Below are 22190 nucleotides of genomic sequence, written 5' to 3' on the forward strand. Positions count from 1 at the left end.
GAACGTTCATTTCAATAGCGAAAACCTTAAATTTGACAGTGGTCCAAAAGAGCTCCTATAATGGGAAAGTAGCGAAAGTGTGTAATTCCAAGACCCTGAAGCTAGAACATCTGGTCGGCACACTTAATTGTGTAGTCTTCTACACTGATGGATGCAAGACAGTTCACGTGTGATCCCATTTAATCCCTCATTGAGTGACCCTAGTCAAGTCACTTATCTGGAATTTCCCATTGTCTGGAATTTGCACCAGGGTCTCTCTTGATTCAAAATTCAAGAAGCGTCATGAATGCTCTTTCTATCTTTGGGGGGAAAATGTGATAAAACAGTCATATTTTTATAATACCGTCAATGCTAAAATGCCAAACTCCAGGAACGAGGAAAGCTCTAAAATGTCAGCCCTTCCTGACTGCAGACACAGGGTGTGGACCTTTTCTACCTCTCCTGCACCACGTAAAAATCAGTGTTTTGCTGGACAGCCTTTGCCATAGAGGCACAGGAGTTTCTGTAGCCCTATCTTACTAGGAAACAATGTGGAGCTCCTGAGGCTGCACTGGACCTGAGATGAGAGTATTCTTTGGGGATCTGAGTCTTCATGGGGAATCCTGTGGGCTTGGGGGACAAGGACCAGCAGTGCTGGGGGATACCACCTGACTAGCCATCCACTCTCATCCATGTGTTTCAATTCCTCCTCCTCCTCCTCCTCCTTTTTTTTTTTTTCTTTTGGTGCTGGGGTTTGAACCCAGGGCCTTGTACATGCAAGACAAGCATTCTATCAACTAAGATATATCCCCACTGCCTTCTTCAAATGGCTTCTCAAACTCAATGAAGATGTTGCCTTGGCCTTTGGAAACATTCTTGCCTTTGGAAATTCTTGGCCTTTGGTAACACATTCTTTCTGTTAGTCCAACAGCACTTAGATGATCCCCAAATGTGGGAAATATCCATGTAATGTGATTCTAGTTAAGCTTCTTCAAAGCCTCCCATTGTGTATTTTCAGATTTAGGGCAAAGGGTTCACCTTTTCCTTTCTTTTTCATCATTTTTAGGCAATTGATATTTGGAATGAGGTTGCTGTCTGTTGTCCTGTCACTGGTGAGTTGAAACTGGAGAAGATGGGAGGAAATAAGGACTTCTAGAGTGGCTAGGCTTTGTCCTTCAGCTTGATGCAGAAATGCTGGTCCCAGTTCCAGTCAACAGGAATGCCCTTACATGGGGCTAAGCCTCTTTGGTTTCCTTGGTGACTGCCTTATTTTATCTTATTTTTGTGGGGTACCAGAGGTTGAACTGAGGGGCACTTAACTACTGAGCCACATCCCAGCCCTTTTTTGTATTTATTTAGAGACAGGGTCTCACTGAGTTGCTTAGGGCCTCACTAAATTGCTTAGATTGGCTTTGAACTTGAAATCCTCCTGCCTCAGCCCCCTGAGTCACTGGGATTATAGGAGGTACCACCATATCCAGCCTAAGTGACTGCTTTATTGTGTGTGTGTGTGTGTGTGTGTGTGTGTGTGTGTGTGTGTTGTCAGATCAGGCGAGGCAGGCAGCGACCAAAAGAGGCAGATTTAAAAGGGCCGCTGAAAGAGGCTTTATTGAGACTCACTCCCCGTCAGAACTTGATCAGACCCACAGAGTGGACAGAGGAAGGGTCTGAGGAGAAACCGCGTGGAAGCTCAACCGGACTGGACTTTTATGGGGCTTACTACAGGAAGGGAAGGGCTTGGGACAGGAAAAGGTGTTTTTAGGGTCCCTTGTCCCATTGGAGTTGGTCAGGGGAGTTGGCTGAACTCCAGGATTGGCCAGGAGGTCCTGCTGATTGACAGGCGTTTCTGCCGGCACCTGATTGATGTTCTTTTGCGGTGGGGGCTGCTTTGTTCTAAGTCACCACTAAGTTGCCACCCGCCACCACTGACCTAACTTGTGTGTGTGTGTGTGTGTGAGAGAGAGAGAGAGAGAGAGAGAGAGAGAGAGAGAGAGAGAGAGAGAGAGAGAGAGAGAGAGAGGGAGAGAGGGAGAGAGGGGAGGGGGGGAGAGAGAGAGAGAGAGAGAGAGAGAGAGAGAGAGAGAGAGAGAGACTGCCTTATCTTTAGCACAGTCTTTACACTTGCCATCAGAGTGGCTTCTGTGTTTGGTAAGCCCCTAGAGTTGGATGATCTTGGAGGATTGAGGTGGTGGTTGAGTTTCTGAGTTTGCTATTTTGTGTGATTACACTGTACCACTGAAATTTACATGCAAGAGCAGCATCTTCCCATTCCCACTTCATGGGCCTTTGAGATTGTAAATAAAGCCCTTCAATTATAAAACATTTTTTCTCAAAATACTTATAAAACTTTATTTAATGGAATTTTTAAGTAATTTTCCTTTTGTATTTTAGTAATTTATAATATGCTTTTCTCATTTTGATTGTAAAATTCTTAAAGCCAGGGACTGTAAATAACTAAATATAATAAAATATTCAGAGCATTCTTATTTTATGAAAGCACTGTGTTTATTATATAGAGAATGAGTCTCAAGGAGCACAAAGACTAGAGAGGAAAACATTGTTTCGCCAACAATATTCTTAATTCTTTGATTAACTGTTACTAGCTGGCTGTCCTACAATTTAATTTGGACACTAACTGCCCAGAATTATTAAGTTTCAATTCTACAAGACCATCCCTTACTTCAGACCCCAGCCACAAATGGGTCCCTATGTTACCTGCACTTCTGCCTGGCCAACTACAAATTTGGGGTTCTTGTGACCCTCACTCAAGGTTTGATAATTCTCTAGAAAGTACTACATTTATGTAGAAAGTACATTTATGGTTATAGTTTACTATGAAGGATACAAATTAACAGATAAAGAAGTACATTAGGAAAGGTTCAGAAGGACCCAAGCACAGGAACTTCTGTCCCCAAGAAATCAGAGTATACAAGCTTCCTGGTACATAAATATGGTCACCATCCATTAAGTTCTCCTAGCCTCATTATTCAAACATTTTTTATTGGCGCTGTATTATATAGGCATGATTGATTAAACCAATAGGCACTGGTGATTGAATTCAATTTCTAATCTCCACCTTGAGAATGAGGGGTGGGATTGAAATTTTTAAGCTTCTAATTTTGAGGATGACCAGGCAGGATGCATCTTGGGTAACCTTATTCGCATAAAACTCAGGTATGGTAGAAAAGAGCTCCTTATAAATAATAAAGACTTTCTGATCGCTGGGGATATTCCAAGGATTTCTAAAGCTCTAAGCTAGGAATAAGAGACAAATTACTGCTCCTACCCCAAATATACATACGTGTGTGTGTGTGTTTTGAATATTTCCATCTATCCATTCATTCATTCATCCACAACTTCCAAGGTACCAGGAAGACTGGAGCATAGCTCTGTAAGTATTGATATTTCAAGGAGAGGTGAGACTCAGAAGCATGCAAGTATCTCTAGATCACAAAAGCTGAACACAAATGGAAGTCTATCTTGCCCTAAAGAGATTTTATTTTTATTCCTAAAAAGTTAGCTTTGAGAGCCCAGAATTCTTTGGATCGCATCTCCAACAAGCAAAGGACTTTCCCTTTTTGTGAGGTGTGGGAAGACAGCTACCTCTTTTACCTGCATGCAAGCAGAGAACATCATATTTCTTCTCTCCTCACCTATGGAAAAGACTTTCAAATTTGTACAGATATAACATTCAACCTGGTTTTGACTGCATTGCCCCAGGAGTGAGAAATATGGTATGGGGAATCATACACGCAGTATTTGCTTTCTAATGTGAATAATAAATCTGTCTCATCTAAACATGTCATATTTACACTCAGGCTAAAATTAATAAATATTTAAAATGTAAGAGAGAACAAAAGCATGGCCTATTCTTAGACCCATAGTTATGATCTCTCGCTCACATCCTGCGCAGGCGGTGAGAATGGGGTTCCCCTCAGTGGAATGAGTTGGCTGCGAAATAAAAGATAAGAAAAATGGAACAATGAAAAAAACCACAGCACACAGAAAATATTTTCAAAAAGTGGGGGCAGGTTGGGCAAGCTGACCACACCAATTGAACTTCTAGAATAAATGGCAAAATGGAGCCTGTGCTTGCTTTATTTATGTCAGGGAACATCAAAGCCCTCCCATAGAATGTTCTTCACCAAAAAAGGTTAAAGATGGGCTGTCCAGTTCCCAACATCTCTGGAGCTACTATGAAGGATCTTTCTAGTAGAGTGAAGATAAAGATCATGTGCCTTCGACAATCTCTTGCATGGGAGAATCATGAATAATTACCAAAGTTATCCCTAAAATCTCCCTGGCTGCCATGAAGAGAAGACCCTTGAGTAATTCACAGGTGGCTTCCCACAATGATGTTTTTTCCTTTTTTTGTTGTGGGAATTGAACCAGGGGCATTTAACCACTGAGCCACATTCCCAGCCCATTTTTATATTTTATTTAGAGATAGGATCTCACTGAGATGCTTAGGGCCTCGCTAAGTTGCTGAGGATGGCTTTGAACTCACAATCCTCCTGCCTCCAGAGCCACTGGGATTACAGGTGTGCACCACCATGCCCATTCTGTAGGTATATTTCAAGAAGAGTGTTGAGGAGCAAGACACAGGAAGATTGCGAGTGTCTCATAAGAAATCCATCATGTAAGGATAGGCAGAGAAATACAGAGAAGGGATAGCCAGAGAGAGAAGTAGAAAACTGGGAGAGGTTGTATCAAGGAAGCAAAGTGAGAAGATGATTTCAAGAAGGGAAAGTGGTCAACAGTGTCAAAGATAAGAATTGAAAAGTAACCACAGAGCATATCTGCACTGGGATGTCTAGCAGCAGCTGGCACAGGGCCTTTCACAAGGTAAGAGTCGATTCATTTATTCAAGTTGAGAGAACAAGGCCAGAATTATGAACATCTGAATTTTAATTGTTATCAACACCATTGTAAATATGTATTACATATTCTATGAACCTGAATTTTTCCCATGACTACTGAGTAGAGCCTTTATATAGAAAGCTTTCCCAGCTCTCTTCACTTGATATATTATGAACATTTTCTCTGTCACTATGTTTTCTTCCAAAAAAATGGATGTTATTGGCTGCAAAATAGTCCTTTATTTGAATGTACCATGATTATTTAACCATTTTTTCCTTAATACTCAGGCATTTAGATGATTTTCATCTTTTACTACTATAGATAACTTTTCCCTCTGATTATTTTCATAAGTAACTGTCCAATCACACTACTGCCTTGGGCTATATTCCTAAATAGCATCAAATATTTGTTTCTACTCAATTGTATGGCTGACTTTCATAAAAGCTTTAAGAATGCCCTAAACTACAGTGCCTTGGTAAAAGAGTTCAAAGCGCCATAAGAAAGCCACAGAGATGTTTTAAAAACTGACAGAGCATGAAATCAGAGGTAAATCTGGCAGAGCAAATAGATGCTGGGTACACTGGCTGGATGTGAACCACAGACACAAAGGTCCAGTAACTCACTGTGTAGACAGCATCCAAAGACAGGACTGGTCAGGTAATTTTTTAAAAAAGAAAAATGAGTGCAACTACAAAATTAACAAGCTCTAAACACACAAAATTTCATAACTGGATTTGGGAATTCTCATTTTCACGGAGCCACAAAAGCCACGCTAAAAGACAGAATAATTTTGAGCCTATATGATATTTTGCAGAAAATAAATGTATAGGATTGGTTAAACAGAAACAGAAGGGTGTAGGCTCAAAAAGTCTTACTGAGGGGCTGGGGCTATAGCTCAGTGGCAGAGTGCTTGTCTACCATGTGTGAAGCACTGGGTTCAATCCTCAGCACCACATAAAAATTAAATAAAGGTATGCTGTTCATCTACAACTACCAAAAAAAAAAAAAAAAAGTCTCACTGACATGAGACAAATGGTTCCCCTGAGAAACCATTAAAGTTTAAGGAAACTTTAATATCATTACATTTAATATTCATTAATAACTGTAAGAATTTATTTATTCATAAAACTATCCACCATTGGTAATAGCTTGCTCAACAATAATTCTTATAACTTTTATTTATTTTATTTTTAAAATAGACACATTTATTCAACATCATAATTAGACTATTACATTTAGCAATCAACAGTATGGCTGCAAAAAAAAATGAAGTCTACATTAAAACCTTTTGTTGGAATACTACACTTTCCCCAGAAATAACCTGCTATACAATTAGTTACAAATACAGTCCTTGAGTTTTTTGCCCATACACGAGCATTGTCTAACTCATGTCTTCTTTGTAGCACAGAATCCCTGACACCACTATGCTTGGCTGCGTTCACAAATCTGTTGTAACCTATATCTTCCCTGTCATTTACCGGGCTCTTCTCTCTTGCTAATCTTTGTTTCCTGGCAGTATTAAAACCTTCTGCCACTGCCACAGCTACTGCTGCTGCTGGAATCTGCATAGCCACATTGGTTTTGTAATTTAGCAAAGTATTGGCCTCCACCACCATAAGGTCCAGAGTTTCTGCCTCCAAAGTTTCCACCCTTCTTGGGTCCAAAATTTTATGACTGTTGTAATTGTCAAAATCTTTGTTGCTTCCACCACCTCCAAAATTGCTTCCATCTTTACCAAATCCATTGTAGCCATTGCTACTGCCACCATATCTACCAGTTTACTCCATAACCAAAATTATCATTTCCACCAAAACCACCTCCAAGACCACCACCAAAGTTTTCAGAACCACTTTGATCTCTTTGGCTAGATGAAACACTAGCCATGTCTTGCTTTGACAGGGTTTTCCTTACTTCACAGTTGTGGCCATTCACAGTACGGTATTTCTGAATGACAATCTCATTCACAGAGCCATGGTCATCAAAAGTTACTAAAGCAAAGCCCCGCTTCTTTCCGCTGCCTTGGTAAGTCATGATTTCAGTAACTTCTATTTTCCCAAACTGTTCAAAAGAATCTTGTAAGTGATGTTTTTCAGTGTCTTCTTTAATGCCACCAACAAAAAGATCTTTTTCACAGTTAAGTGGGCCCCAGTCTGGAAATCTCGAGACAGCTCTCTTTGGCTTTACAACTCTTCCATCACCTTGTGTGGTCCTGCATTCATGGCTGCATGCACTTCCTCCACAGTGACAAACCCAAAGCCCCTGGAGCACTAGGTGTTTGGGTCTCATTACCACACAGTCCGTGAGTGTTCCCCATGGCTCAAAATGGCTTCTCAGTTCTCATCAGTTGTTTTGAAGCTCTGCCCTCTGATGAATAGCACCTGCAGCTGTTCAGGCTCTTTAGGTGACTCTGATTTAGATATGAGACTTTAATGAGGCTTGGGGTCATCCCTGGGCAGAAAGGAGTAAGCTAACAAACATATCCTTAAAAGAATTTTAAAGAAGTAGTAAACACCACCTTCTTAGGTTTGAAATGTTAAATTTTCCTGAATATTCCAAATCAAAATACCATAGCTTCGTTTCAAACTTGAATGCTCTTTTATGTCATGAAGAAGTCATCTGATTGGTTACTGTGTGCTGGACAATGTGCTAAGCACAGGAAACGCAAAGATGATGAAGATACTATAACTGTTTCTTATAAGCTTCAAGTCAAATGAGACAGACTTATGGATACAATTAAAATGCATCATAAGTGCCAGAGTAAGTATATAAAATGCTGTGAAAGCAAAGAAAAATGAAAGCTACCTGAATGACTGAGGTATTGAAATTGATGTCTGAGCTGGTCTTCATAAACATGAATGTTCGCTACCTGAAGAGGACATTAGAATAGTTAGGAAGAGAGAGAGAACAGCATAAATGATCTGGGAGCAAATATGCAAGAGTATGTGGGTTCAGACTTCTCAACTCATATCTGCTTGGAGAACAGAATTCATGAGGAGAGTGACAAGTGTTAGGACTGAAGAAATAGGCAGGTGCCAGGTTATGGAGTATCTTATGTGCGTGTAAGAAATGGGGAGCCATTTAAGAATTTTAGGTCAGGATGAATAACTAGGTAATTCCTAGAATAAATTCAAGGCCTAATTTTTCACTTGTATTATGAAGTGGAAGAGGGGATAAGGAAAAGAAGCAAGACTCTGCCTCAAAACAAAAAATAAAAATGGGGATGTAACTCAGTGATAGAGAGCCCTAGGGTTCAATCATTAGTGGAAAAAATAAAAATAAAAAAAGAGACAAGACAGGGCTTTGATCATGATTAAATACATATGATGAGATATGATGGGCCCTTTTTTTTTTCAAAGTCAAGTACTTTGGTGTTGGAAAATGTGAAAGGACTAATAAACGCAAGAGTTATAAAGACAATGATGAAGAAAACAAGATTTTCAAATATAGGAATCTGTAGGCTTTAACTTTATTTAAAGAATATTAAGATTATAAAAATTACTTTATTTCAAAGGTGAAAATATAAAAACCACTTACATATAAAATTTAAGAGTATTGAAGCATCCAAACTTTTTTAAGTTCTAGCTTTATAAATTTACTTAAACTTTATTGAGGCAACATTCATAGACATAAATATAAAGAATAGTAATCCTTAAGAGGATTAAAATACAGGGGTAAATAATACATTTTGCCATTGATAAAAAGCACAGAACTATTTTGTGCAGTGCTGTGGACTCTTACAACCTTCTCCACTGCAAAGAGGACCATGCAGAGTCAATTCATGGTTATTGCCAGTGACTGGAGAAATGGCCACATGACCTATTCCTGACCAATAAGACATTAGCAGACACAAGGAAAAGTTTACTGGGAGAACCTCTGAGAAAGAGTTCTTCAACTCTTTACAGAAAAAAAAAAATGTTTTTCTTCCTCTGTTGCTACCAGATCTGCATGGATCCTTGGAGGAGCTAGAGACATCGTGTTATTAGCCCAGGAACAAAGCTAACACTAAAGATGGCACAACAGAGAGAGGAAAAGGACCTGGATTCCTGACAGACTCTTCCCTACTTGAACTTGCTGTTGTATGGAATTGTCAATTTCCTTATTATCTAAGCCATTTGAATCATGGTTTCTCTGTTACTTGCAGCTCAAAGTCTCCCAACTGAAACAAAAACAGCTGAGAAAAAATAAAAATTAACAAATGGTTATGATGTATTGGATGTTATCTAAAATTTTTCCTTTTGGAAAATCAATCTCATTTACAGTCATTTTAAAACTTCATTGGAAGTTTACATGATCCCTTAACCTCTGTATTGTTCAATACTTTGACACTCACATCTGACAATCTGTCCTCTCACAAATGATTGCTGACAAAGGCAAACAGAAGAGAAAAAGAGTAGCAGCTGACTCTACCTCTTGTTAAGGTGCAAATAGGTAGTTTCTATTTTACAGATGACTGCAAGGTTGTGGCAGGAAACTCTTCCCTATGGGAGCCCACAGAGATGGCACATGAAGGAAAGAATGTGACAATCTTTTAACAGTCTTTAAAAATAAAAACAAGTTAACACTTTCTTAAAATGAATAATACATCCTTCACTTATTTGCCTCTTGGCCATATTAGGAACATTCATATACATTGGGGTTGGGGTTAAAAGGGATTGAACTCAGGAAGCACTTGATCACTGAGCCACATCACCAGACCTATTTTGAATTTTATTTAGAGACAGGGTCTCACTGAATTGCTTACTGCCTTGCTTTTGCTGAGGTTGGCTTTGAACTCGTGATCCTACTGCACAGCTAAAGTTATAGGTGTGTGCCACCACACCTGGCTACATTTTTTAATAAACTTAAAAATAGTGCATGCAGTGTGCTAAGTGTTTGGCACATGGTATTATTAGCTATTATTATTAGCAGTGCTCTACTTAGAGATCAAAATACTATGCTAAATGTAGCACAGTGTTTCAGTGTCTTTGGAGCTCCCACTAGTTGATTTGTAATGAATCTTCTTGCTTCCTACAGTTTGAGCTTCGCTTTATTCATCAATGCACTTGATTTTTTGTTTGTTGTTTTGTTTTTTGGTCCTGGGACTTGTGCATGCTAGGCAAGTGCTCTACTGAGCTACTACTGAGCTACACCCCCAGCCCTTATCAATTACACTTGAAATATTTAATCTCAGAACTAGAATCAGCTTTTCTTTTTTATATACAAGCAGCCACTTTAGCATTTCTTATCACAAAAAACCCATATGAGAAAGGTGGCAAGCCTAGGGAACTTCCTGGGCGGAGAGGTTTTTCTGTCAGAGCTGGCAGTGTTTGCGCATCCACCATCTTCAGAGTTTGACCATTGAGTTCAACAGTTCTGCAAAGAGGAAAGATATACCTGAGTTACCCAAGCGGTGCATGCCCTGTAACCCCCTTCAAAACTTGTGCAATCCTTTTTAGACAATTTTTTTTTTGTGGCAGCTTATGTTATATAACTTGTATTTCAACACTATGTCAGTGAGGTGTGATATATCTTTTAATCACAGTGGTAGAGAAGAGTAGATGGAACAAAGACCATAGGACCTATAAAGCCTGAAATGCCATCTGTCCCTTTCCAGAAAATGAAACATACAAATCTATACTAGGCAATATAATGGAGGGATAAAAGAAAAAATATGACATAATTTCTGGAGTTGTGGCAATTGTATCTGATGGAAAATAATTGCTTATATATATATATATATATGTGTGTGTGTGTGTGTGTGTGTGTATACTTTACATATGTATACATATATGATATTTCTTATATATACATATATATATATTTACACACACACACACACACACACACACACACACACATACACATATTTTGGGTACCAGGAATTGAACTCAGAGTACTTAATTACTGAGCCACATCCCCAGCCCTATTTTGTATTTTATTTAGAGACAGGGTCTCACTGAGTTGCTTAGTGCCTCACCATTGCTGAGGCTGGCTTTGAACTCACCATCCTCTTGCCTCAGCCTCCTGGACCACTGGGATTGCAGGGGTGAGCCACATAAAAAATGACAGTCAATAAAATTTCCTACTTGTAACTTTTATTTAACTGTATAATTCCCTTCTCTCCCCAGGAAGGATACATTCATTTTCTTAGGTATTCAGGTAGAATGCTATAGTGGAACAAAATCAATTTTATTTGGCTAACCCACAGTAAAATTTATGTTTTCTGTGTATTTTACTATTGGAATTAAAATTTAAAACTGAGCCACATCTCCAGCACTTTGTATTTTTTTATTTTGAGACAGGGTCTCTCTAAGTTGCTTAGTGCATTGTTAAATTGATGAGGCTGGCTTTGAACTTGAGATCCTCCTGCATTAGCCTCCCCAGCCTAGCCATTGGGATTTCAGGCATGCACCATGGCACCTGGCCATATAGTTTTAATGAATAAAATTTAGTCTATTTTAGTTCTACTTATAGTTACTTTCATAATTCTAAATTATGCTTATATCTGTATCTTTTTTCAAATGCTTTTTTATTAGAAAAAAAAATTAGCACTATTTATTTATTTATTTTTGCTGTGCTGAGGATTGAACACAGGGCCTTGCTCATGCTAGGCAAGCACTCTATCACTGAGTCACATTCTAGCTCAAGTTAGCACTTTTTATTGTTGAAAACTTAGAAGACTAATGTTAGAATTACATTTATATCATAAATGTAATGTATGTAATGTACCTAGAACACTTATAACTATATCTTGAATACAATGAGCACTATAAAATTATTATATATGATCATTATTCAGATAAATAAATATAACAAAAGTAACTTGCTAAAATGTACTTTTAATATTTTGATGTATATTTATTCCATATTTCTGTTTGTATATTCTCACATATTTTACATAAATAAAAATGATATAGTGTACATATTTTCTTAAAACTTGATTCTTTTTCCCTTCATCCATCCTCATATTTGTTGAAAATTTTAACATTCATTCACTCATTTTATTGGATACACAGGATTCCATGATATTAGTACATTAATTTATTTACTTAATCCTCTACTGATATATATTTTCCTGTTTCCAAGTAGTATTACTATATATTTTTCATTATTAAAGATCTCTCACTCCCTGTCATTACTAAGGATCAAGGAGAAGAAAAAATGGTCTCTATATAACCTGGTTAGATGCTTATCTCTGGATTCAGTAATTTAAGCCATATCAGTAACACACTCAGGATTGTGCCCAAGACTAACAAGCCTGCATTGTAGTTGAAGTCAGTTCACAGGTGTCAGTTTTTGTTTTTTAACATCTATATCATAACAATTTTTAGATGGGGGAAATTTCATGACCATCATCAGGAGAGGAAATTTCATGACCACCATCAGGAAACCACAGATAAAAATAGGTCTTAAAAAATATCTCTAAATGATATTTTATTTTTTTATGATAGAAGTTAAGATGATAGAAGTTAAGAGTCTGTTCTGCATGAAATGAAGGTCCTGGCATGCCTACTCACATATGTTCCAGAAATGCTTTTGGTTATTCTAGACGTGCTTTTGGTGAAGGTAGTTTACTACCTCGGCTTAAAGGTTAACCTGATCATTGTGAATTAATATTGCTATAAGTTGAGGAACATAGCAAGATACTTATACCATCAGGTTATATTGTTTAATTAATTATACATATATCTAAAAGATGCTGTAAGTATACTCAGTGTAAGCCTAAAGTATGCTGATTATTTCCACATCAGGCTGGGCAAGGAGAGTAGGTATTTATTTGAGGATAGCAGCTTGTTTCATATGCTCATTCATTTTATTTATTTATTTATTTGGTTTTTGGTGCTTGGATTTGAACCCAGGGCCTCATGCATGCCAGACAAGCTCTTTACCACTGAGCCACATCCCCAGCTCTTGTTTCATATTTTGAGGATGGTAACATGAAGATAAGGTAATAGAAGACATATTTGTCAAGTTTCAGGAAAAATAAAGTAGGGAATGAGCAAGCAACAGATTTGACAAAATTGGGGATAACAGGAAAAAATATGAGATAAATATAAAATACTGCTTTTATATTAAAAATATATTCACTCAAATATTAATTAAATACTTATAAGTCAGGACTCTCAATAGGAACTATACAAAGGTTGTTCAATTAAAAAAATTATTTTTTAGGGTTGTCATTGTTTAGCTTTCTGAGGTCATTAATATGAGCAAATATACTGCATATGCATCAAACTTATCTGGGGTATACTTTGTTTTTTCTTTTTCTTTTTGTGGTACTTGTGATCAAACCCAGGGTCTCTACCATTCATTTTTAAATTTTATTTTGAGTCAGGATCTTGCAAAATTCCCCAGGCTGATCTCAAACTTGTGATCCTCCTGCTTCAGTTTCCCAAATAGATGAGATTACACAATGTACCAGCTCTGGGATTCTTCTTGTAAAATATAAACAAAGAAAAGTGGAAGTAATATGTATTCATTAAAGAAAAGTGAGAACAAAAAATTTTCCATAATTTTACGAGTTTTCCAATTAAAAACCATGAAATATGTGATCAGAATGCAACAGAGTCTGCTAAATACAACAACAACAACAAAAAAAAATCACTTAAGAAATTGGGCATATTTAGCTTGGAGAGAAGACAATCCAATCATCTTTCAAACATGTGAGAGTTAACCTGGGGAACTTTAGATAGTTAGCATCACCCCAGATTATGGCTGACAAACTCAAATGAGCCCGGGGCCAAGGAGAGTATATATTCAAGACCAGCAGGACAGGCATAGGGCAACAGGGTCAGGAAGGGATAATGCAGAACTAAAAAGCCAAAAATAGACAACTAAATGATCCACCTAAATAGACAACTCTAATCCAACTCCAGCTAAGGGAGAAAACTAACCCAGTGTTGCTGGAGTATTCATTTTTTAGGGGGTGGAGAGTACCGGGGATTAAACTCAGAGGTACTCAACCACTGAGCCATATCCCCAGCTCTATTTTGTATTTTATTTAGAGACAGGGTCTCACTGAGTTGCTTAGTGCCTTGCCATTGCTGAGGCTGCCTTTGAACTCATGATCCTCTTCCCTCAACCTCCCCAGCTGCTGGGATTACAGGCGTGTACCACTGTGCCCCACAAGTATCCATTTTAAAAGAAAAGCTAGAGGGAATGTAGCTCAGGAGTACAGTACTTGCTTAGCATGCACAAGGCTCTGGGTTCTATCCCCAGCATTCACATACTTGTGTGTGTGTACAAACACACACACACAAGCTAGAAATTGATATATTTTAGTAATCGTCAATTCATAAATGTTGCAATTAACTTAAAAACAAAAATTAATAGAGTGCATGCCAACCTCCCCTACCAGAAAATGGTTGCATATGTGGGAATCCTCTACAGGCATAAGGTAGATTTTCCAACCTCTGTTCTAGGGAATAGAATTAAGAACAAAGTAAAGATACTGAACATAGCTGCCTTTAGGAGGTTGTGGGTTCCAGCTGAACTCAAAAGAACCAAACTGAGCTGAATGGCCTTGGATGAGTCTCCTAAGACACTTCCACCTCTACAACCATTAGTTATTTCAGAAAGCTTTTTTCTTATCAGCATCAGACATGAATATGCTAAAAAGGACTCATTTTGAAAGCATCTAAATGAAAATAGAGAAAAGTATTTGTTGTCTAAATATGCATTATTTATTATTGGGGGAAAATGGTTTGAACAGTAGGAAAATGGTCAAGTAAATCATGGTATTTTATAAAACATGCAACCCATTAAATATATCTACAAAAACCATGTAGAAAGAGACTTGGGAGCTGGGTGCAATGATAAGCACCTATAATCCCAGCAACTCAAGAGGATGGAAGCTCAAGGCCAGCCTTGGCTCAAATAAAAAATAAAAAGGGCTGGGGACATAGCTCAGTGGTAGGGCTTCAATTTCCAGTATAAAACACACACACACATACACACACACACACACACACACACGGATATGGGAAAACCTGTAGATCTTATAGATCCTCTTTTTTCCTGTGAGAGGTTATATAATTATAGTATTTACAAAGGCACTGGGCGGGTGTGGGGGTGCTGGGGTTGTAGCTCAGCGGTAGAGCACTTGCGTAGCACATGTGAGGCACTGGGTTCAATCCCCAGCACCACATAAAAATAAATAAACAAAATAAAGGTATCATGTCCACCTACAACTAAAAATATATTTTTTAAAAAAGCACTGGGGAAAATAATGGAATGCATGGTACCCAATGTAAATATTGCTTGTTTGTGAAGGATAGGACTTTGGAGAAAGTAGGCTTACTGTACTTTCTCATGTTCCATTGCTAATACTCACTGAAAACATCACACAGATAACATTTGTGAAGATGGGAGATGATGGTAATATTACAAACTGTTCATTTTTTTGTTCTCCACTATGAGAATAGTCACTATAAAAAGAGATCCTTCCAACACATACAAGACAGAATCTTAAAATGTTTGTATACCCATCTCTGCAAGACTCAGCCATTCTTTGGTACTCTGTTGAATATGTGCTTTTATAAGATGTATTCAGTGACTGAGTTTTAAAACCAACTTCAAATAATCTGAGTAGTAATTACATTTCTAGTCATTTTGTCTTACTCTAACCAACAAAAATTTATTTTAATGCTGTAAGAGAATCACACCCAGCTCAAATGGAATGGTATGATATTTTGTAGCAACCCACACATACTTAATAACAATTATATATAGGTATGTTTTGCTTTAGAGACTGTGTTACCAAGAATTATGTCATTTCAGAGGAAATAATCTAAATGCATTGAGTGGACTATGATTATCAAGTTATTCTGAAATACAAACTATCCTCTAAGATAACTGCTGGTTTGTGTTCAGATCTTTCACTTTGGACTCTCTGAGTAAGTTATGCTTGTATTCATAAGTATCCCTGAATATTAAGAACAGTTAGAATTTGAAATAGTTGACTTTTTATTTTTTGCCCCCTCTCAAAACTCTCTATTCTGATAAACACCATCAAGTTCATTAAAAGTGTGAAATGAACAAGGAAAATCACTCACTTGGAAAGTAATCCATCAGGTCCTGAAGGTTTTACAAGGTACTTATCCACTTGTTTGTTAAATAAGTTATATGGTAACTGCAAGCGCTTGGTGACGTTATAGAGGTTTAAGGCATACAGAGTTAAATCTCCTTCTTTATACCTTGGGCTAAAAAGCAAATAGGTTAATTTAATAAAAACATTTATCTAATTTAAGCAATTAAGAACTTGATTACAAATATGATCATGGATACTAAGTATCAGCATCCATAATGATGATGGGACTATTAGCATCTTCTTTTTATAATATTAGACCACACATGTGGTCCTATTCTGAAAACATAATTAAAAATATTGCTCTTATGAGCTGGTGTAGTAGCATGTGTGAGGCATTGGGTTTGGTCCCTCGGACAGAACAAAAACAGAAAAAATATTGCTCTTTATACTACATTTTTTGGAGCCAGACCTCTAAAATCTTTACTAATTTGTCAGACTAAGTTGTTGGAAAGCCAGATAGACCACCCATTTTTAAGTATAAGAAGGCTAAATGATAAAAAAGTAAATTTTATGAGTTCATATGAATTCAAATTACAAACTATAAAAATAGCATCTCTTCCTATCTCTATGAAAAGAATGAAATAAACAGGAAACATGGACACATTTCAGAATTCATCCATTCAAACCATTCCCTTACTACTTCCTAGTGGGGCCTCTACCCTCCATCGTATTTCCAGTCACAGAAAATGGAAATGGTAGGTGGATTTTTTTGCTAGAATCCGTATTAAAGTACCTTTCTATCAGGATGATAGATTGAAACTGAGAAGAGAAAATCCCTGGGATTTAGGAATATTGTTTGCTACCTAAAGCCACACTGCAGGACTATGAAAGTCTCTCTAGGGCCTCTCAACTCTAGAAACTATGGTGGCAACTTTTGAAATTAAGATTGTTATTTTTATTGTTCCCTTTCTTTTGATTATTTTTCTTCTTCTTCCTTTGTGTTTCTTAGGTATAATAGGAGATAAATACATTACAATTGTTTATTCATATTAATTCTCACTTGTATTTATACTCATAGTCCTTTAATGAATTAATGCTTAAACAAAAGTATTTATATTTTCTTATATTTTTACTATCCTTATATATTAAAATTTGGTATATCTCCATTATAGATTATAACAATTAAAATCATTATCTAAATTTTTATTGACTGTAAATGCCTACATTTAAGCAATTTTTTGAAGTTAGATTCTGATATCATATCACCATGAATATAACAAAAAAAACAAAGAATGAAAGGACCAATGACACAGCTTAGACCCTCTGTGTAGACAGATAGCAACAGGGTGTTAGTATAGGATGTTATGTGCTTATGGATTAAATCTTGTAGGTTGGCTAACAGCATGCTTCACACTTACTGGTTGGCGTTTGTGCAGTGAAGGTACACTCGAACTTTGCTTCTGTCTGGGCCTTTCACACTTGCCATGAACACACTGGTGCCAACCAATTTTTTGAACAGGAGAGACAGCCAATAATCCTAGTTGTGGTGGTTGGGGAGGGCAGGGTCAAAAATAGAACTTTACTTATTTTATTAACAAAACTAGTGGCAAGCAAATAGCTATCCTACAAAGAGTAGGACCCTTATCCTGCATATATGTAAATAGGATTATTTCTTTCCTCCTTTCCTCCCATGTGATCCTCCCCTTCCTTCTATATGATCACCTTGAATCTGAGGGAAATATGTTATTTGCAGCTTTATGTCTCTAGAGGACTTTCAAAATTCAGAGAGTCATAGCCACAGGAAGACATATTTCAAGAATGCAATCAATTGCTCAGAAAGTTTAAATATTCTTGGTTGTCTTTCATCCAAGAATTCAAGGTAAAGCTCAAACCAGAACTTTTTTCGGGGTAGTGGGGTGTACTGGGGATTGAATTCAGGGGTGCTATACCAATTAGCTATATCCTCAGTCCTTTTAATTTTTTTATTTCAAGACAAGGTCTAGCTAAGTTACTAAGACTGGCCTCAAACTTGTAATCTTCCTGCTTCAGCGTCTCAAATTGTTGGGATTACCAGTGTGTACCACCACACTCAACTTAAACCAGAAATTTAAGACATACACATCCACAAATAGACACATACACAAAGACAATTTTTTGAAATAAAACTTCTAAGACAAAAGTAATTTCCTTTAAAACATGATAACCCTCCTAATAAAACGATGGGTTAAGCAATAATCATTATCTATCAAGATCAAAAGAAGAGAGAAACATTAAGTACTTCTAGACAGAAGAACACAACATCATCTGTGAGGAATTCTTGCTCCCTCAAAACAGAGCTTGAATAAGTTCACGTTTCTAGGTATAGCTAACAGTTTACAGGAAATGGGAGCAACAAACATGCTAAATGATATGACAGGAATAAATTTATTAAAATCCAGAATGTGGGAAACACTTTTAAAATAATCCACTTAGTTTCTTTAATTGATAAATTACATGGACAAAAGAGAGAAAAGAGTACCTAAAGTTGAACAAACATAGAGACATATCAACCAAATGCATTAGGCAGACCTTGTTTGGATTCTGGTTTGAACAATAAACTATTAGTAATATTTTAGACAATAAGGAAAATGTGAAACACTGATTAAATAGAACTATTCAAATAACTCCCTCAAGAATTTTTCTTAGAAAACAGAAATCCTCAAATCCATTTTAGATGATAGAAATCAAAGTCATACTTCTCAGGGTTACATTTCTATTATCCTAATTTATATGTATATAAATATGTACATATATAAATATGTACATATAAATTAGGATAACAGATGTATAAGATGTATATAAATAAAAACTAGGATAATATGTATGTATATAAATTAGGTAAATATGCATCTATATAAATTAGCAATTATATATATATATACACACACACACATATATATATATCTTACAGGTGGCACTTCGGATAAACAAAGCTATATTTCCTCACTTGGCAACAGATACAGTTAGAGATAGGATGAAAATGAGACTTCATTCATAAATATCTTGAAGCTGATCAACAAATATTCAATTCTTAGAGTAAGTTTTTAAAAAGAAATATATGGCACTGGCTCATTTTAAAGCTAAATAAAATACGATTTCATGATATAAAAATTTTGTGAAGCTTTGGGCACTAAACAGAAATTTTAACTTTGATTTGTTTCACAAACTTTTTTTTTTGGGGGGGGGAGGGCAGCGCTGGGGTTTGAACCCGTGGTCTTTCACATGCATGGCAAGCGCTCTACTACTGATCTACACCCCCAGTCTTGCAAAACAATTTTAGATAAAAGTTTGTTATCTTGTGAGATGAGTCATAAAAATTTCAAATGACCCTTTTTAAAAAGCATATCCAGGGGCTGTGGTTGTGGCTCAGTGGTAAGAATGCTTGCCTAGCATATACGAGGTACTGGGTTTGATTCTCAGTACCACATAAAAATAAATAAATAAAATAAAGGTATTGTGTCCATCTGCAACTAAAAAAAAAAAAAAAAGCATATCCTTGGCCAGGTGTGGTGGTACACGCCTATACTCTCAGCAACTTGGGAAGCTGAGGCAGGAGGATCACAAGTTCAAGGCCAGTCTCTGCAACTTAGTGAGGCCCTGTCTCAAAATAAAAAAATAAAAAGGACTGGGGCTGTGGCTCAGTGGTTGAGCACCCCTGGATTCAATCCCTAGTACTGAAGGGAAAAAAAAAAAAGTGTATCTACTCTATGCTTCAAATGGCCTGCATTAAAAAGAGTTAATTCTGGTTCCTGATTTCTTCTCTAGTCACACTAGGTTCCTTTCAACTCATCATCCCACGATTTGACTATTTATTGTGAGGACTGTCTATAAATATAAGGGTTAGTATTGTTCAACAAATTAAGAAGGGCTCTGAGCATACTTTTATCTTCTCATAAAAGTAGAAAAATAATGGTCACTTACAGGCAAAGGTTCAAAGTTTTCATCTACTAGGTGGTAGTTTCCAGCTCCAAAGAGAACCTGCCTCATCACCACTTCTATGCCCATCTGGGCTGACAGGCCCAGTTTATCCAGCCACCTGGGGCAGAGAAACATTCAGCTTTGTTTAGGTTTGAAAACAAAATCCCTCAATTCTAACTACACACAATCCTGATTTACTATTTGTCTATTTGGGAGGAATTAATGGAAACTTAGATGAGTGGCATTAATTATACAGAAGCCATTCCAATGAAATGCACTGTGTGCAGCAGCACATCCTCCCTCACGTCTCCCCACACCAGCAAGATGACACATCCTTGAATTCCACTAACTTGCCAGGAGTCCCTTTCAGGGCAAGGCAACTTCTACAAAGCAGAGTAGACAAATTCCCACCCCAAGAGACAATTCCTCATCCTGTGCCTGACCCCTATATACACACTGTGAGAGGGCTGAAGAAAAGGCTGTAGCCAGCAGAGATAAAGATGGAGAATAAGTAGAATCACAATTAAACTCTTAGGACATCTCCTATCATACCCTGTCTGTACCCCCACCATCTACACCCCAAGTCTTTCATTAATGGTAAAACCAATGCCTCCGTTCTTCTCTCTATTCTTATATCATATCATAAGATTATAACCATGAAGAAAGAAGTGGGTGGGGAGAGGTAGGACAGGAGAGGAAAGAGAAAAAATCTCTATGAGGACACAGAACTATATAAGCATACTCAGGAAGTTATATACTGAATGTAAATACACCATGGTTTAAAGAAATCAAGTTTCTGGTATTGGCTAATGAGGTGATTCAGTAAATGTTTAACTTCACTGGCAGCCCTGCGCTGTGACCTTATATTTTAGACTCTATACTTCTTGGGAATCTATTATACAGCTAGATACTCTAAGCATGCTTCTCAGAGCCAGCACTCCCGATGCATTGTTTTACAGGGAGCGTTTTTACATGAAGGACTCCTGTGATATATTTCTAGGCCACAATTAAGGAATATAATGTCTAAAACCATTCATCCTTTTAATGATTAATTTGGGACATTTGTTAAAGAGGTCCAACAAACTTTAACAAGTGATTTTCTTGCACCATCTGGCACAAATTTTGGTGCTTCAGCCACAAAAACTGTCTTTGTTCTGGTTTTGGCTGACACTAACAGGATGGAGAATGGCCACAATCTGATCTCTGAGGTCAGTGCAGTTTCACTCACATAAAGCCAGCTGCAAAGGTGTTGGACAGCAAGGGTGCGCCTCCCCCATACGCAGAGCTCGTTTCTCCTAACCAGACCTTCTTGCTAGGCCTGGTCTCCTTAACCACCTATGGGAACAGGAGAGTCTCCATGGTAATTGCAGACAAGCTGACCAACTGTGGTGTTGAAGATTAACAGCATCCAAAACCTTGTATTTCCAGACCCATCTGTCCTACACAGTTACAAAATAGTTCACGGTCATTTAGGTCTTAAACAATTTTCTTTTATTGGAATACTAGGGTATGGAAGGATATAAATATTCAGTATTATAGTCTATGGTAGTTAATTATACTTAAGACTATTGGAAGTGTTTTTTAAATTTGTTCTTTTTAGTTATAGTATTTTTCATTTGTAATAAATATAAATGAGTAAGATCCAATGCTGGGGAAGAAACCAAAGGCTGAATAAAACAGTGCTTATTCTCCAAAATGAGAAAAGAAAACATGTGAATATATATACCTATGAAATTTAGAACTAACTAGACTACAAAAGAAGAACTCTGGTTTTATATAAAAAACTTAAAAAGACTATTACCTGGAAAATTTTTTGCACGGATAAAATAAAAGTGTCCAGCACATCAGGGTTTAGAAAATCTTCTTCGGTAGCAATGCGTCCATTCAAATAGTAGCTAAATTATTCAGAAAATATTCAAAGAAAAATAACAAACTTTACCTTCTGCTCTAAGTCAATTGCCAACCTTGTTCTCCTTCCTAAGTTGCTCATCCCCATTGTTAAAAAAATTTTTTTAAAAGGCAGAGATGCTATAAAGGAAGGACCAAGATGAAAAGGGAACAAGAGGAAGAGACCAGTCTATCAAAAAACTAGAAATCAGTTCCTTTGTCTTAAAAGGATACAGTCACAAGTACAGGTACTTCTGGGTTTCCTGGTTTTTGGCAAGCAATTGGTTTTAGCTACTTTTATATTGTATGTGTTAGTTGACAGTATACCTTGATCTTTAAAGATACCACATTATTTAAAATAACATTACATTTTTGTTTTATTCATCTTAAAATTCTAGTACACTGCTTGAGATACTATTTGTTTCTTATCTGAACTATAAAGCTAGTTAGCAATTAAGTGGAGATAATTTTTTTTAAAACTGGCAGTAAGTAAAAGTAG

General features: G+C 37.0%; 1 protein-coding gene across 3 annotated transcripts in view; it reads right to left on the minus strand.

The window, feature by feature from the left end:
- Nucleotides 1–8456: 8456 nt before the first annotated feature.
- Hpse (heparanase) overlaps nt 8457–22190 on the minus strand; it is a 34301-nt gene continuing 20567 nt past the window's right edge. For 2 of the 3 annotated variants that reach the window (XM_076864492.2, XM_076864490.2), the window contains 6 exons: nt 21606–21699; nt 21033–21139; nt 19808–19922; nt 17266–17384; nt 15873–16019; nt 8457–10191 (listed from right to left, as the gene is read on the minus strand). In XM_076864492.2, the coding sequence (XP_076720607.1) occupies nt 10032–10191; nt 15873–16019; nt 17266–17384; nt 19808–19922; nt 21033–21139; nt 21606–21699 (742 nt within the window). In that variant the 3' untranslated portion in view covers nt 8457–10031. The remainder of the gene's footprint in view (nt 10192–15872; nt 16020–17265; nt 17385–19807; nt 19923–21032; nt 21140–21605; nt 21700–22190) is intronic. The other variant, XM_076864491.2, reaches the window with a different exon arrangement.

This window comes from Callospermophilus lateralis, chromosome 8, assembly GCF_048772815.1.
Source record: "Callospermophilus lateralis isolate mCalLat2 chromosome 8, mCalLat2.hap1, whole genome shotgun sequence".
Classification (NCBI taxonomy): domain Eukaryota; kingdom Metazoa; phylum Chordata; class Mammalia; order Rodentia; family Sciuridae; genus Callospermophilus; species Callospermophilus lateralis.